Source organism: Ochlerotatus camptorhynchus, unplaced genomic scaffold, assembly GCF_037179485.1.
Source record: "Ochlerotatus camptorhynchus isolate MF236.1 unplaced genomic scaffold, CSIRO-AGI_Acam_v1.1 ptg000350l, whole genome shotgun sequence".
NCBI lineage: Eukaryota > Metazoa > Arthropoda > Insecta > Diptera > Culicidae > Ochlerotatus > Ochlerotatus camptorhynchus.
Window position 1 is genome coordinate 331,129 of NW_027040838.1, and position 15,428 is coordinate 346,556.

General features: G+C 42.4%; 1 protein-coding gene across 1 annotated transcript in view; it reads right to left on the minus strand.

Annotated features, from left to right (window-relative positions):
• The window catches only part of LOC135709112 (uncharacterized), a 494,499-nt gene that overhangs the window by 265,839 nt on the left and 213,232 nt on the right, over window positions 1–15,428 (minus strand). Inside the window, exon 2 of the mRNA XM_065231310.1 lies at window positions 12,517–12,821. Coding sequence (XP_065087382.1) covers window positions 12,517–12,747 — 231 coding nt within the window. The 5' untranslated portion in view covers window positions 12,748–12,821. The remainder of the gene's footprint in view (window positions 1–12,516; window positions 12,822–15,428) is intronic.

Consider the following 15,428-nt stretch of genomic DNA (forward strand, 5'->3'; position numbering starts at 1 on the left):
CTTATTCACTTCGCAACACCTGGTCGAAGCCCGCCGACGGCAATCGGCGGTCATAATTGCCACATCTGGCATCCTTTGCTTCTGCAGCGAGGGAAAAAAGGCACTGGCGCCTTGCCGAGTCCCAAACACAATTAAGCCGAGATAAATTGATTCCGGAATACTGATTAAGCGAGGGAATGTTGTTTTGGATGTTTTCCCGCACCCGGAAAGGAACCACCGCCGCACCGCGCCATGCATTTACTTATTCAACATACACGACCCACACTCTGCTGCCGATCGGTGTTGCCAACGTTACTTTTGGCGTCCCTTTTTCCCACACTCGCGAACTCTGTCGATCGGAAAATTTCGATGCTTTACGGAAGCTCGAACCCGGAGACCGGGGTCTGTCAGCGTCGTAAATTATTGACTTCGCATAAATCACCGACACCCATCATATGGATGAGGACGCGCACTAGGCTTTCGGGGATTTGGGGATGCTGCGTAGCGTGAAATGGGTTCTTGTGCTCGTCTGCTTGGCTCACATATCACATTCGGAGGCTTCCTTCCGCCTTGCACGTCGTCGTCGTCGTCGTCGTCAATGGGACTTACTTTCCTGTAGGAGTAGTTTCCTCCGCGTGCTGCTCACGGTCAGCGAGTATACCTATAGAGACAGTAATGGTCCATTCTAGGGTGATGTATAGGTTACTCCGTTCGGGGCTGAATAGAATATTGGATTTTTTTTTTGGGAACCATTCTTCTTCGATGTGGAATAAATTATCGTATTGGTAAGCCCTTTGGGACAGGCATATTGACAGGGTTGGCCGACCCTTGGCCAGGAGACATGGATTCAGTGCTCGAGAAATCACCTTTTCGGATTTATTTCGATAGAATACCGGAAATAGATCTTATTTATGATTAAATGATTCGACCATTTATGGAAAGTTCGTTCATTCAATCTGTTGTTTAGAAACCCATTATTATTTGGAATATTACATACATTGATCGATGTGCAACTGGCAACTCATGCGATCGATTTATATGGCAAACAGGATGCCCTTTTAAAATTTGTTTTACATCGTTCGGTGACTGTGAAAATACATTCTTAAACTACTAAACGTTAACTAAAATGGAGTGTTGTGGAATTTAGACGATAGGCCCTTTTGATCGCTTCAGCATCGACTCAGCTCGGACGAATGTCGACTCGCAACGTCGAATATTTTCGATAGCGAACCGAAGAACGCGTGGTACGTGAAAGTTATTTGATAGAAGAAAATAAGCATTTTATTTCATATAAATCTATTAGCAATTACAGATAAAATATTGCTATGGAAGCACCAATAAAATTAGTTTAAACTTAGTGAAAATCGTACGCGAACGTGAGTACTTCACTGCAACTATTAAAATACTTGATAAATGATTTGACCCATCTCATCATTAGATAACCTAACTGTGTGGGGTCGTGATTATTATTTGACAGTTCGCATGATTACAGCTGTAATCCTCTGCTTATTTACATTTGGTCCCACCCTATATATATACCGTAGCCATGCTACACAGCCCTACTCAACTCTATACAACTTGTGCCTTGCCCGCCTCGCTGTTCGCCCAACCCCGCATCCGCTCACTTGACCGCGCAGCACTGAGCTCCGGCCTCTTTCGTATCTTGGCAGCTGTGAAGGTAAGACGTGCGTCCCGTCGTGAAGGGGAAAACCTAGGGCAAAATGGCTGGTCTCCGACAGCGTAAATTGCACACTAACCTCAAAACTAAATAATTGGATTGGAATTCTCACGAACCGAATTGTCACTGTTAGAAAACTAAATTCTTATTTCATAATTGTTATGCCAGAATGAAAACTAAAGCTAAATATAGTTACAGTCGAGTTGCGGAAAACCGAACTACGGAAAAGTTTTGTAAACGACGGCGGCGGCGTGGCGGCGTCACACCGTATGCAATCTGACCTGACCTCCGAGGAATCAATCTTCAGTTAAGCTCCGACGGTACTACGAGATAACTTAAGGAAAGGGTTTGAATCATGTTTTCAAATCTCGGAACTTTTCGCAAGTTCCCTGAGCTTTCAAGTTCTCCCTGAGCATCCTGGAAGTTTACTGAACTTTTTTATACCTTTCCGAAGCTTCCTGAAATGAGGTTCTACTGTGATCTTTGATGCTTTTCTAAAGTTCCACGAGCTTTCAGATTCGGATTCAGCGACCCAAAATAAAATAAAATGCACATTTTCATTTTTCATGAGCGTTTAAAAAAAATCAAAAATCGGGGAAGGACAGTTTGATATATTTAGGGTTTTAACATAATTTTTGAATGTTTACTTTAAATTGCTGAAAACTCATGCGAAATATTTTTCCAAACTTTGGCACAGACGTCATTTTGATCAGAAACGCCGCACACTGGTGCAGATCAGTGATTTTCTCGGAAACAAATTAATAACTTTTGAACAAAGCATCCAATCAAAATACTGTTTTCGGTAAAGTTGTTTGTATTAGTTAAGCGCTTCATCTGAATAACTTAATTAGTTCGCAACTTGGTCGTAGAGATGGCGCGCGAATCTCACTTTTGAATAAAGCATCCTAGACGTATGGTGTTTTGAACAAAGTTTTTTTTATCTATTAAAATTAAGGAAAGTTGCAGAAGACATTAAACTGCCATAACCTTTAGTTTCGGAGATATAGGGTATATTGAAAAATAAAATGCCAGAATTCTTATTTTTTCACTTTTTTGTATATTTTCATATGTTTGCTCTAGTTTCTGTTTTTATTCCAACGAAAACAAACTAGGTGCGAATTTTCATTGAACTATTTGTGGAATTTATAGTGCTTTTAGTGAAATATTCTCGAAAAACATGATATTTTGCCTATATTTTAGGTGGGTGGGATTCTCGTAAGGGCAGCTAGACTTTGTCTCTTTTGTTAACTCATGTCATCGTCTAACATATACCAGAAAACTGAAGACATGATATTCGATGATTTTTTTTTTTAATTTCACTTTATATATACCGATAAAAACATCCTTTACATTGAAATGAACTGTTTCACAAAATGGATAACATTATATAAATGTTTGACATGTCACCATTTTTAAATGCTGTGCTGATTTTTGAGATTGTTTACTTATTATGAGCTGCCAGCCAACCAGGGCCCTGGCTGGCGACCATGTTTTTGATGCTATCATCTGCTTTTGTCTCTCTGCTTACAACACGATTATCTGTACCTTTCCACCATGTATAAGTCAGCTCAATCAGCTGCATTACCAAGGTAAAGTTGTATGTGTGACATCATCGTACAAGCTGTGTGCTGCCGTGCCAACGTGATCGTGTACAACGTGCAATCATAGAGGTAACTCTAAGACCACTGGGTCCCGAAGAAAATCATTATTATTTTTGGCTCACTCAGTACCAGAACAACGGTCCCAAGCAGTCCCAAGCTATTTCACTCACCACTGCATGTTCTGCATGAATCCACACACCCCTGATGTTATCTGTCAAACTTTCATAGCGAATCAAAACAAACATAGTGTAGTAATAGAATTTCAATTAGAACAGGGTACGTTAATCGTTTGCTTGGGACCAATAGGCTACTAAAGTGGTGAGCCAATTTAAAATCATTAGTTTCGTATTGATTGTTGGTACAATTCTCGATTACTTTTTCGAAGAAACGTATCAGCTTTTGTAAACAATGCATTTGATCGTCGGTTTGGCGTAACTGGTAGCTCATCCACGCATACTAACACCACTATCATGCAGGAGAAAATTTCCCCTATCTGATGGTAGTGTTAGTATGCGTGAGCGAGCTGCCAAAATCGTCTGAAATCGGAGATGGAAAAATACGAACAAGATTGCTTTTGAAGATAGAGGTGCGCACGGACGTCACACTCGAACAGCTGTCAGAGGACTGTCAACGATTGTTGTGTCTGCAGCATGACACGGCAATGATCGAATCGTCAACGTCAGCAGCAGTGCAGTTCGTCAAACGTAAGCAGTTCAACAAGTATCGACCGAAGCCCAGCATCGGATCAGCTGGAACGTACCAGCATCACCCTGCTGGAACTGTGGAGCAATACACTTTAACCGGGACTGCACGTATCAAGCGGAAAGGCCGACCGAGAGCTGTCTCAACGAGAACAGTAAATACCGTTAACAAAAAGCGTCGTTTCGTTCAAACTCAAATCAACGGAGTGAATGTACGTCTTCAGTTGGACACTGGATCTGACATCAGCGTTGTGACGAAGCGGATCTGGGAGAAAGTTGGTAAGCCACCGATAATGCCATCTACGGAACGAGTCGCAACAGCGTCAGGAGATCCACTAAAGCTACTTTTCAAGTTTGTCTGCACCGAATCAATCAACGGTGAGCAACGCCAAGCACAATTCTACGTGGTGGAGAAATCCCTTCAGCTGCTAGGGATCGACATGCTCGATGCTTTTGGGTTGTGGTCTGTGCCTATCAGTGCCTACTGCAACCGTGTCACCAGTTCTTCTACCACTGTGGACACCCTCTAGGCGGCATTTCCGGCAGTCTTCCGAAGTGAACTTGGATTGTGTACGAAAACAAAACTCAAGCTAGAGTTCAAGAAGTACCGGCGTTTCGCCCTAAACGTCCTGTGACTTACGCCATGTACAGCGCGGTGGATGACGAGTTGGACAGATTGGAGCGCGCCAAGATCATTTCACCGGTTGATTTTTCCAATTGGGCGGCCCCGATGGTAGTCGTCCGCAAGGCCAACGGCTCCATACGGATTTGTGGGGATTATTCTACCGGCCTCAATGATACCCTGCAGCCGCACCAGTACCCTCTCCCGATACCGGTAGACATTTTCGCCGTGTTCAGCCAGGTAGACCTTTCTGACGCCTTCCTCCAGGTGGAAGTCGACGAAGATAGCAGGGATCTTCTTGTCATCAACACCCACCGAGGATTGTACCGCTACAACCGTCTACCACCAGGAGTCAAGACAGCACCAGGAGCATTCCAGCAGCTGATAGACACCATGTTCGCTGGTTTCCCATGCACTTCTGGTTACCTTGATGACGTGGTTGTTGGCGGAAAAGACGCTCAGGAACATTGGACCAATCTTCATGCAGTGTTGGAGCGGATTCAAAAATTTGGTTTCACCATCCGGCCAGAGAAGTGTACGTTCGCTCAACCACAAATCAAATATTTGGGCTACCTGTTCGACCGCAACGGGCTACGACCAGATCCAACGAAGATTCAAGCTATCATCGACATGGCTCCTCCCACTGCACTGATGTCTCCGGCATACGTTCTTTCCTCGGGGCGGTTAATTATTACGGTAAATTCGTCCATAGAATGAGAACTCTTCGCTTCCCGTTGGACGAGCTACTCAAGGCTGGCACCGAATTCCGTTGGACAACACAATGCCAACTGGCGTTCATTAGGTTCAATGAGATTCTTGCTCCTTTTTGCTCCTCACCCATTACAACCCGAACCTCGACATCGTCGTATCGGCAGACACTTCTTCTGTCTGTGTTGGTGCCACTATCAGCCATAAATTCCCGGGTGGTACCATGAAGGTCGTTCAGCATGCGTCGCAAGCACTCACACCGGCCGAGCGGAACTATAGCCAATCCTATCGCGAAGTCCTAGCCATCATATTTGCGGCAACGAAATTTCACAGAATATTGTTTGGTCGGCGCTTCCATCTGCAAATGCCAACCGGATCACGCACTGTTGAGGATTTCTGGCTCGACGAAAGGCATTCCGGTCTACACGTCGAACCGATTGCAGCGCTGGGCGCTAACGCTGCTATTGTACGACTTCACCATCGAGCACGTTCCAACGCAAATGTGCTTTCGCGACCTTATCAGTCAGGACGTGAGACCGGATGAGGACTACGTGGCAACCCTGAAAGTTTTGACTTGTGATTATGTTTACATTCTCAATTTCTCTGATGGATCATGGCAAGCATTATCATTAGAACGTTAGCGGAATGGAAAGTGGAGGAGTAACTGGAAGCCACCAAACCTATAGGGTGTTCATTAGGGTGTTTCATTTTGAAAAAAGTGATGAATTTTTGATAGGCCACCCTCCAGTTCGATTCATAGCCCCAAAATATGAACCTGTGCAAAAAATGGTAAAGATTGATGAAGGTTTAGAGGTCGCGCCAATGATTTGGATTTTGTATGGAGATTTTGGTGAATTAGTATGGGAAATTATTGATTTTCGTTTACATTGCTCTAACTTTGGTTGTAGTTGTCCAAACGTTGAAAAAAAAAAATATGTGGTTGTCATGACAATGATCAACAAGCCTGTTGTTGTTGCGATGAAATTGGCGTTGTTGCCTTGTACATATTCATCTGTCAATTTACCCTATTTTGCCATTTTTTCACATTTTTATAATTCTTGATACGCTGCAAAACTGAGCGTAGCAACTGTAGGCTTTTTGTTTATTGCCATAGCAATAACATACTAAATTTTTTCGACATTTGGACAAGTAGAAGCAAAGTTATAGCGATATAAGCGATTTTTTAAATTCTTCCATAGTAATTCCCATACAAATTTCAAATCATTGGCGCGACCTCTAAACCTTCATCAATCTTTACCAATTTTTGCACAGGTTCATATTTTGGGGCTATGAATCGAACTGGAGGGTGGCCCATCAGAAATTCATCACTTTTTTCAGAATGAAGCACCCTAGTGTTCATCTAGGTGTTCAAGCAAATTCAACGCATCCATAAAATTCTGTCTCGATGTTCCGTTAAACTGTTGATTCCATTGAAGGTGTACAGAAGCAAAGGAGAAACCGATCGATGATGAATGAAATTTCTGTCTATTAAATCCTCCCCGGCTAAAGTAAAGCCAGAACTCAGTGAGTTCAATCATAGAGGTAACTCTAAGACTAGAAGGTCCCGAAGAAATGTGCTCAACTTTTTGGCTCAGCTCTGGTACTCTCTTCGGTCCCAAGCTAATCGATTCACCCCTCGAAACATAGATAAATCAACTAACCCCTCATTTTATCTGTCAAACTTTCATAGTGAATCAAAACAAACATTGTGTAGTACTAGAATTTCGACTAGAATTGGGTACGTTAATCGTTTGCTTGGGACCAATAGGCTAGTCAAGTAGTGAGCCAATTTAAAATCGTTAGTTTCGTATTGATTGTTGGTTCAATCCCATCGATTTGCGTGGGACCAATAGGCTAGTCAAGTAGTGAGCCAATTTTAAATCGATAGTTTCCACCGGTTGCTATTGGTCCCAAGTAAATCAATTAACGAACCCCATTCTAGTCGAAATTCTAGTACTACGCTATTTTCGTTTTGATTCGCTATGAAAGTTTGACAGATAAAATGAGGGGTTCATGGATTTTCCTATGTTTTGAGGGGTGCATCGATTAGCTTGGGACCGAAGAGAGTACCAGAGCTGAGCCAAAAAGTTGAGCACGTTTCTTCGGGACTGCTCCTATTTAAATTTTGAGCAGTTAAGATTTTTTGCGACACAAATGAAGAATTTGACTTCATGATGGAAACCACAGCCACAATCTTGAATATGCCGTGTGGGTAAACGTTTGCTATCTTGGACGTTCCATCCGACCAATTTCACCCATTAACCGACATAACCTAGAGGAAGACGAACTTACACCTTCGATTAAAGCCCAAACCCCTGTTAGGTTCAATTGTACACCGGGAAACTTTTATAGCAAGCACCTCCTCGTACCCTGTGAAGCGTAGTTTCAGTGTTACCAACTTTGTCTGCCTCAATTACGCGGAATGGCGAGCGAAATCTCCCTCCGGGAACGATAAATACTACATTACTAGCTGCTTTCCTGAGTTGTTGTTGTTGTTGTTTTCCTTTGGCCGGGCTGTAGTGATCATCATAAGCACTTATAGGTAGGTACCTACATAAACTATCCTCCACGTTGTTTGCAGCCTCTCAAAATGTTGGTTGGTAGCGCAAGCAGCGTTGCCAGATATATCGTTTTTTGAAACTGTCAAAGTACAGTACAAAACTAAAAGGTCATATGACAGCAAATGTTATAAATTGACATATGGTCCACTCTTCTATTATTCCCAAGACACGATTTTCGCCGACACTAGCGCCACTAGTGACACGAAAGGTGTCTAGTACAATACACGGATAGAAATCTCCTTATACCTTTTGGCAAATTTCTATTGCTGATTATTCATAAAATGTATAAGTCAACTAATAAGCAGACGCCTTGCAAAAAGTTAATGAAGCTCATGTGTCAAATGAAATGTATAAGCGGTCACACATACCCTTTATGCATTTTTATATGACCTATGTGGTTTGTCTTATGGAATGTATAAGGCTGATGTTTTGGCAAAAATGTATAAGTGAAACACATGAATAAAATAATTGATTTTCGTTCCGTGTAGAGGTAGTTCTAAGACCAGAAGGTCCCGAAGAAACGTGCTCAACTTTTTGGCTCAGCTGTTCGGTCCCAAGCTAATCGATGCACCCCTCGAAACATAGGAAAATCCACGGACCCCTCATTTTATCTGTCAAACTTTCATAGCGAATCAAAACAAAGATAGCGTAGTACTAGAATGGGGTACGCTTATAGATGTACTTGAAACCAATAGGCTAGTCAAGTAGTGAGCCAGTGAGGTGTTTACTTCCACAGAACTTGTGGATACTTAATGGAAATTCCAAGAACCTTAGATAAGCTAGTTCTCGATATCTTCAAACAAACTCAGAGATCTTAAGGGAAGTCCCAATAACTTCAGGAAAGTTCCGACTTTGGGGATAATTTCTATAATTTCTGGACAGCCATGTGAATTCTAGGAGAATTTCTCGATACTTAGGTCCAGAAAAGTCCTGAGAAATTTAGGAAAATGCATACAGATTTTGGAAACATAACAGAAGTCCAGAAATTTTCAGAGAACAATTTTAGAGAAGTCCAAAGAACTTCGTGATACTTAATGGAAATTCCAACAACCTCAGACAAGCTAGTTCTCGACACCTTCAAACAAACTCAGAGATCTTAAGGGCAGTCCCAATAACTTCAGGAAAGTCCAGACTTTTGGAGAAGATTAATGGTACGTAATGGATAATTCCTATAAATTCAGGACAGCTCCATGAATTCTAGGAGAATTTGTTCAGACAACTCATGAGAAATTTAGTGAAATTCATACGTATTTTGGAAACATAACAGAAGTCCAGAAATTTTCAAGGAAAAACTTCAGAGAAGTCCAAAGAACTTGTGAATACTTTATAGAAATTCCATAAACCTCAGGCAACCTGGTTCTAGATATCTTTACACAAGATCAGAGATCCTAAGGGCAGTCCCAATAATCACATGAAAGTCCAGAATTTTGGAGAAGTTTAAAGATCTGTAATGGATAATTTCTATAAATTCAAGATAGCTCTATGAATTCTAGGAGAATTTGTCCAGAAAACTCTAGATAAATTTAGAAAATTCATACATATTTGGGAAACATAACAGAAGTCCAGAGATTTTCTGGGAAAATCTTCTGGTGTAGATCTTCATGAGAGCTGCACTAGTAGAAATTCCACGAACCTCAGACAAGCTAGTTCTCGATAATAACTCCCAATAACTTCAAGGAATATAAAGATCTGTAATGGATAATTTCTATAAATTCAGTCCAACGTAACTCAGGAAATTTCAGATCTTCAGAGAAGTCCTGAAAACCTCAGAGAAGATTTTAGATTTCTAGGCACATTATTTTTTGGAATATTCATCCTTCAATGATCAGAGATCTTCAAAGTAGTTTTTTTTTAATTAATTGCTGGAACTTTCAAAAATTTTCGAGAAATTATAGATAATTCCGAAAATCTCAGGTATGTTCCAAAAATTTCAGGAATATTATAAGGTTTTGATGGAAATTCCATCAATATCAGGAAAATTGTTGAAACGATAAGGGCCTTCTGAGAACTTCTTCATAATTTAGGGAACTATGTCAAGTAAGTCCAAAGAAGTTCAGGGAAGCTTTAGGAAATTTTTTGAAACTTCTAGATACATCAATGAAAATTGCGGGAACTTTTAAAATGATATGAGAAATTTCGGGACGGCTTCAGAAATTGGTTGTTTAGAGATTACGAATAGTTTTGATCCACAATTAAACTGAAAATCCAATACACAAAAAATAGTATTTTTAAGTTTTGCTGATTGCACTGATCACGGACAAATCAAATATTACCCGTACTCTAAATGTGTGTGCACTTCCCTTAATTACGATTATGAAGGTATGGATTTGAGGTGAGCGGGGCGCACTTGTGCAAAATCAGTGAGCAGTTAGTTCTAAATTTACCATGGCAGCTCTGCTTTAGATGCCCATATCAGAATCTTTGGAACTGTTTCGCTTGTAGTCTAAAGCCATCTAAAGCAAATGTTGGCTGACACATCCAATTGTGATACACCTCCATCAGAAATCTTTTAAGGCCTCCTCCACACTATTTATGGATCAAGTCTAAGTTTCAGGACTTGCTCAAAGCTCTGCACAGTCTTATAATGAATTCCTCATCATTACAGGCCCTTCAACTAACAGCAGTCGCATCATCAACCTCATGGCCGGTTTGACTACGCTGTCATCTTCTTGAACGACCTGTGGAAAGGTCCAGTCGAGATGGTGATCGTCTCCGTTCTGGTCTACCGGCTAATCGGCCCAACCGGTCTGGTCGGCATAGCCATTCTTCTGCTGTTCATACCGGGCCAGGCATGGCTCGGTAAACAGGCGGCTTCGTTCCGTCTAAATTGCGTTATTGTCTGTTTCGATGCGGCTAACATGGAAGTGAGTCAAGTGAAGCCGCGTGAAAAAATGTTGTACGCTCACCTGGAAAATCCGGATGTTTTAGGAAAAATACTGCATATCAATAATTTAAGGACCGATTGACAAGCACTGAGCAGGAAGGATCAGCATGTATGAAGACGGAGGAAAAGGTGAAGGGTAATTTCACCCGAAATCCCAACATTTCAGCCCGTGATATTGCCAAACGGGTCGGTGTTTCGCAATTTGTTGGATGTCCTTGACTGCCCGGCCGCTTCGTCGAAGTCGCTGCTTTGAAATTGCGCAGTATTTTTCGATTGCTCGAAATTCCGGGCAATTCATTAGCTTGGGGACAAAATCGATCTTGTTGGCAGCATACCACTCCAGAACCACCTTAGAGTAATGGCAGCTGGCCAAATCGAGCCAAAAGATGACTTTGCCCCTATGCTTGTGGATGAACGGCAATACACGCTTTTTCAGGCATTCTTCGATGTAAACTTGGGATGTCATCGTCGAGGATGGGACGAATGGTTCCGTTTTCAGGCCACAACTGCAAATCGCTTGCCAAATTATGGCCTTCTTCGCGAACCTAAATCTTTCCAGCACATCCCCACGTCCAGTCGCGATGTAAAACTTTTGACCGGGAAGCTGCTTAAAATCGAGTTTGACGTCATCGTCATCGATTAAAGTGCAACACTTGTGTTTCGTCAAAACATGGTCGTACAAGAGCCTTGCACGATTTTTTGCCACGGAATTCTGCTTCATCCGGTTCGGATGTTTACTGGCTTTGTACGACTTGTATCCTTCCCTGGCAAGGATGTTCCGCACCGTTCGAAAGTTGGCGTTGTACCTTCGGGCCACATCTCGGATCGAAAGACCAGGGTTGGCTTTAACGCACCTCAACACCTTGCTGCGTAGCTGACGATTCCTGGTTCCAGTTTTTTCGTAGGTCCGCTTATTCCTTTCCACACTCAGGGTTTCCTTGCAGGTTTTGAGTACTCGACAAACTGTTGTTTTCGGCGTCTTCAGCACTTTAGCCTGCTTGGAACCGAACCACTCCGGATTTTGCAGGTGTTTGTGCACAATACTTTTTCTTCTTTCGAGTTCCATTTAACGTTATTTCTGAACGCGATCGACTACTTTGATCAAACTTGCACCAGTTGTTCTCTATAGAAGTGTAAATAAACCACTGTCAAAGATTTTCGATTCCTAACACTAGAGGCGTGCTAGCGGCGCGCGAGGGGCGTACCAATTTACTTTCAGTCAGCCTTTATCTGCACCTGTGGAAAAAGAAGTAAAATATTCGTCACAAAAGGCATCATCAATGGTGAAAATTACAAAAATGAATGCCTTCAAAAACGTCTGCTACCATTTTTGAGGCAGCACAGTGAAAAACCATTGTTTTGACCGGACTTAGCTTCATGTCACTATTCTAACTAATAGCTAATTGAAACATTCCCCGGAAATTTCTTCCGACTTTCCGTCCTTAGTCCAAAAAATAAAATATTCGCCTTCGAAAACGACACAAATATAAAATTACCGATGAGCTCGAAAACCATCTGGCAACGCTGCAGCTCAAGGCACAACTGCGATGATGGGAGCTTTTCGTTGTTATAGTGGAAACGTCGCACTTTCGCACATCGCTCCCGATAGCGTGTATGTTGGGTAATCACAAAGGTTGAAACCGTATCCCAGTTCCCCGGCTACAATGGGGAAGGAGAGTTTTACGGAAACGAGTTCGAACCTACTTTTCATCCATTTACGAGTGCAACTTTGGTTGTGCAATAAAAACTCCTCAGAACCTGGTGGACGGGTAAACAAATTACCTTAAGTGGCGTCTCGGATTCGTCGTGGCTCTCGTCGCTGCTGGAGTAGCTGGACGAAGAGTAGCGCCGTTCGTACCACTGCCGGCCACCTGCTCCGACGTCGTACATCGATCCCGTACTGGTCACCGTCGAAGTGGAGGGCTGCGGACTTACGCAACGTCTGGTCGAAACGCGTGTCCTTCGCACCGGAATCCGCGACCGGAACGATGCCGACTTCCGTAGGGACGACATTGTTGTGTGTGTGTGGATGGCGAATGGGCTTCGGCTATACGGACTGCATCACTCCGTCCGGCTATGTCCGACGTCTGTTTGTGGGATGAAAATTGAGAAAATTAAATTATAATTTCAAATTGGACCTGGCAGTATACGTGTGTGTGTGTGTGTGTGTGTGTGTGTGTGTGTGTGTTGCAAAAGGATGTAACGAAGCATGTTTCCTTGGGATTATGGTTTCTTGCGAGGCGGGTTAACTTATCTCCGCCATCATCCTGGCGGAGGATCAGACACAAAGAGACGGAGAGTAGAAATCAATTACGGGGACTTTAAATTTGTTCCGAACGCATGGATGTATAGATAGAGTTGCCGGGATGGATATCATGCTTTCCGAGGCAAGTGAAGGCGGCAGATTGATCTGGGCTGAGCGTCCTCCACTTTCTTCCATCCCCTTTCGACGTGTGGCACGCGAATGGTCTATTGTCCTACTGCTGTTCCAGTTCCCGACCGAGGAGCATGGATCTCTTTATTCTCGCTTTATTCTCCGCCATTGGCGAAGCTAGGTAGTCCCTAAGAGGAAGAGGAGACAACTGGCTTCTTTTTGCCTGTGACGGGTTCTACTTCTCTCGCGGAAACGACCGTGCCGCGCCAAAACTATTACACTATGGGCGACTCAGTCGACTGTCAAAATACACGAAAATAGATTCCCTGTTCAATTTCTTCACGGTCTTCACAGCAGTCGTCCAAGATAAGTTCAAAGGGGCAAGAAGTCCAAAGGAAATCTAAGGGAAATCCTGAGATCCTCAAGCTTGGATATCTTACAGAAAATCCGTGAATATCAACTTAATTCTTAAAAATTCTACGAAGTTACCTTACCTTCTACGAGAGGGCTGACATTTCATCGCTGCAGTTCCAAACGTCACGGGTATAAGAGCATCTCCACCGTTGCAACTATGTGTGATCATTTGTTACTGCAATTGGCTGATGGACTTTTGGCGCACGGAAATGTTTTCAACATTTTCACGTACAGTGTTCTAGAATAAACAATTGGTATTTCGGACGCAGAGTTTGGTGAGATCTCTTTAACCAAACGTATCCTGAGGCTTTACCTTCCCCACTAACAATTTCGGTCTATATGGTAACGGACGGAGGTGGCACTACTATCTAATAAAATGGTCTAGGACTTGTACCATCTACGAATTTGTGCAACTAGCTGCGAATGCGAATGTGAAGTGTCCTAAACTTATACGAAAAATCCTGTACTTCCGCAAAGTTTAGCTTATCCAAAGATGCCTTTCTCTTAACTTGTGGATTGTTGCACGAATTTCTGGAAAGTTCTGTCCACTTCTACGAAATTCCCCAAACTACTGCGATATTTTCATGTCTCTATGTTTCCTAAACTTCTAGGAATCTAGAATTCTAAATTTCTACCAAGTTTCTTAAGCCTGAATGGATTTCGTACAACAATGTTCTCTGAACACCTACAAAATTGCATTAGCTTCTAGAAAATTTCCTCAAGTTCCATGGCGTTTTTGACGTACGATTACGTCCAAAAAACCAAAATCGACTGCGTTACGAAAAGTGGTTAGATTTTCACCACTTATAACTCCGTCAATAGCGGATGGATTTAAATTCTAAACAAGCTAATCGATTGGAAATTTTTCTACGAATCTGCTTAAATGAACACTTTATCAATTTTCAATAGGTCAATTTGAATCGATGTGAACGACCGTGTGGACACGGTTTAGGAGCTTTAAAATTGAAGCTAGAATCTAGGAAATTTTCTGGAAATTCCTGCCAGTGACTTCAAGGGCCTTCTCAAGACAAGTTCAACACGGGATTCCGAAAGCAAATTCTGGGACCATCCGAAGGTTTACTTCTGCATTCTCGAAAGGAGCAGTTCCACGTCAAATGACGAATCGATCTGATGCAACCTTTTCCGATTTGCATGAAACTTTGCATAATTGTTTGTTGTGGTCAATCCTAGATAGAGCTGGAATTAGGGCGTAACAGCTTTTGTAAACAATGGCTTCTCTCGATGATTTCTCGAAAGACATGACGCTCCCTGGCAAATCAACATTACCATCGAATAGGGGAAGACTTCTCCTACCCGATGGATATGTTGATTTGTGTAGGCGTGCCTTGAGTTGCTAGAAATCAACGAGAGAAGTCATTGTTTACCAAAGCTGTTACGCCCTAATTCCAGCTCTATCTAGAATCATTCACATTTGAGCCTTAAGGTGAAAGTTAATGCTTTTCCGTTGATACTGAATCCACACCCGTTCGAACCACATCCAAATTCAAAACGCACCAATGGGAATTATTAAAATTCAAACCATATTCGTAAATACAAAATTATTGTATAATTTAAATGATTCTACTACTCAAATGACAACTTCAATTTCAAGGTACCAAGTTCAGGGATGTCCTGCCGAATTTCAGGGAAGTCCTGCCGAAAGTTCTGCCAAATTTCAGAGAAGTCCTGCCGTATTTCAGGGAAGTCCTGCCGAAGTTCAGGGAAGTTTTGCCAAACTTCAGGAAAGTCCTGTCAATGTTCAGGGAAGGCCTACCGAACTTCAGGGAAAATCTTGCCAAAGTTCAGGGAAGACTTGCCGTAGTTTAGGGAAGTCCTGCTGAAGTTCAGAGAAGTTCAGAGAAGTCCTGCCATTTATTTTTTTGGAAATCAGGGAAATCCTACTAAA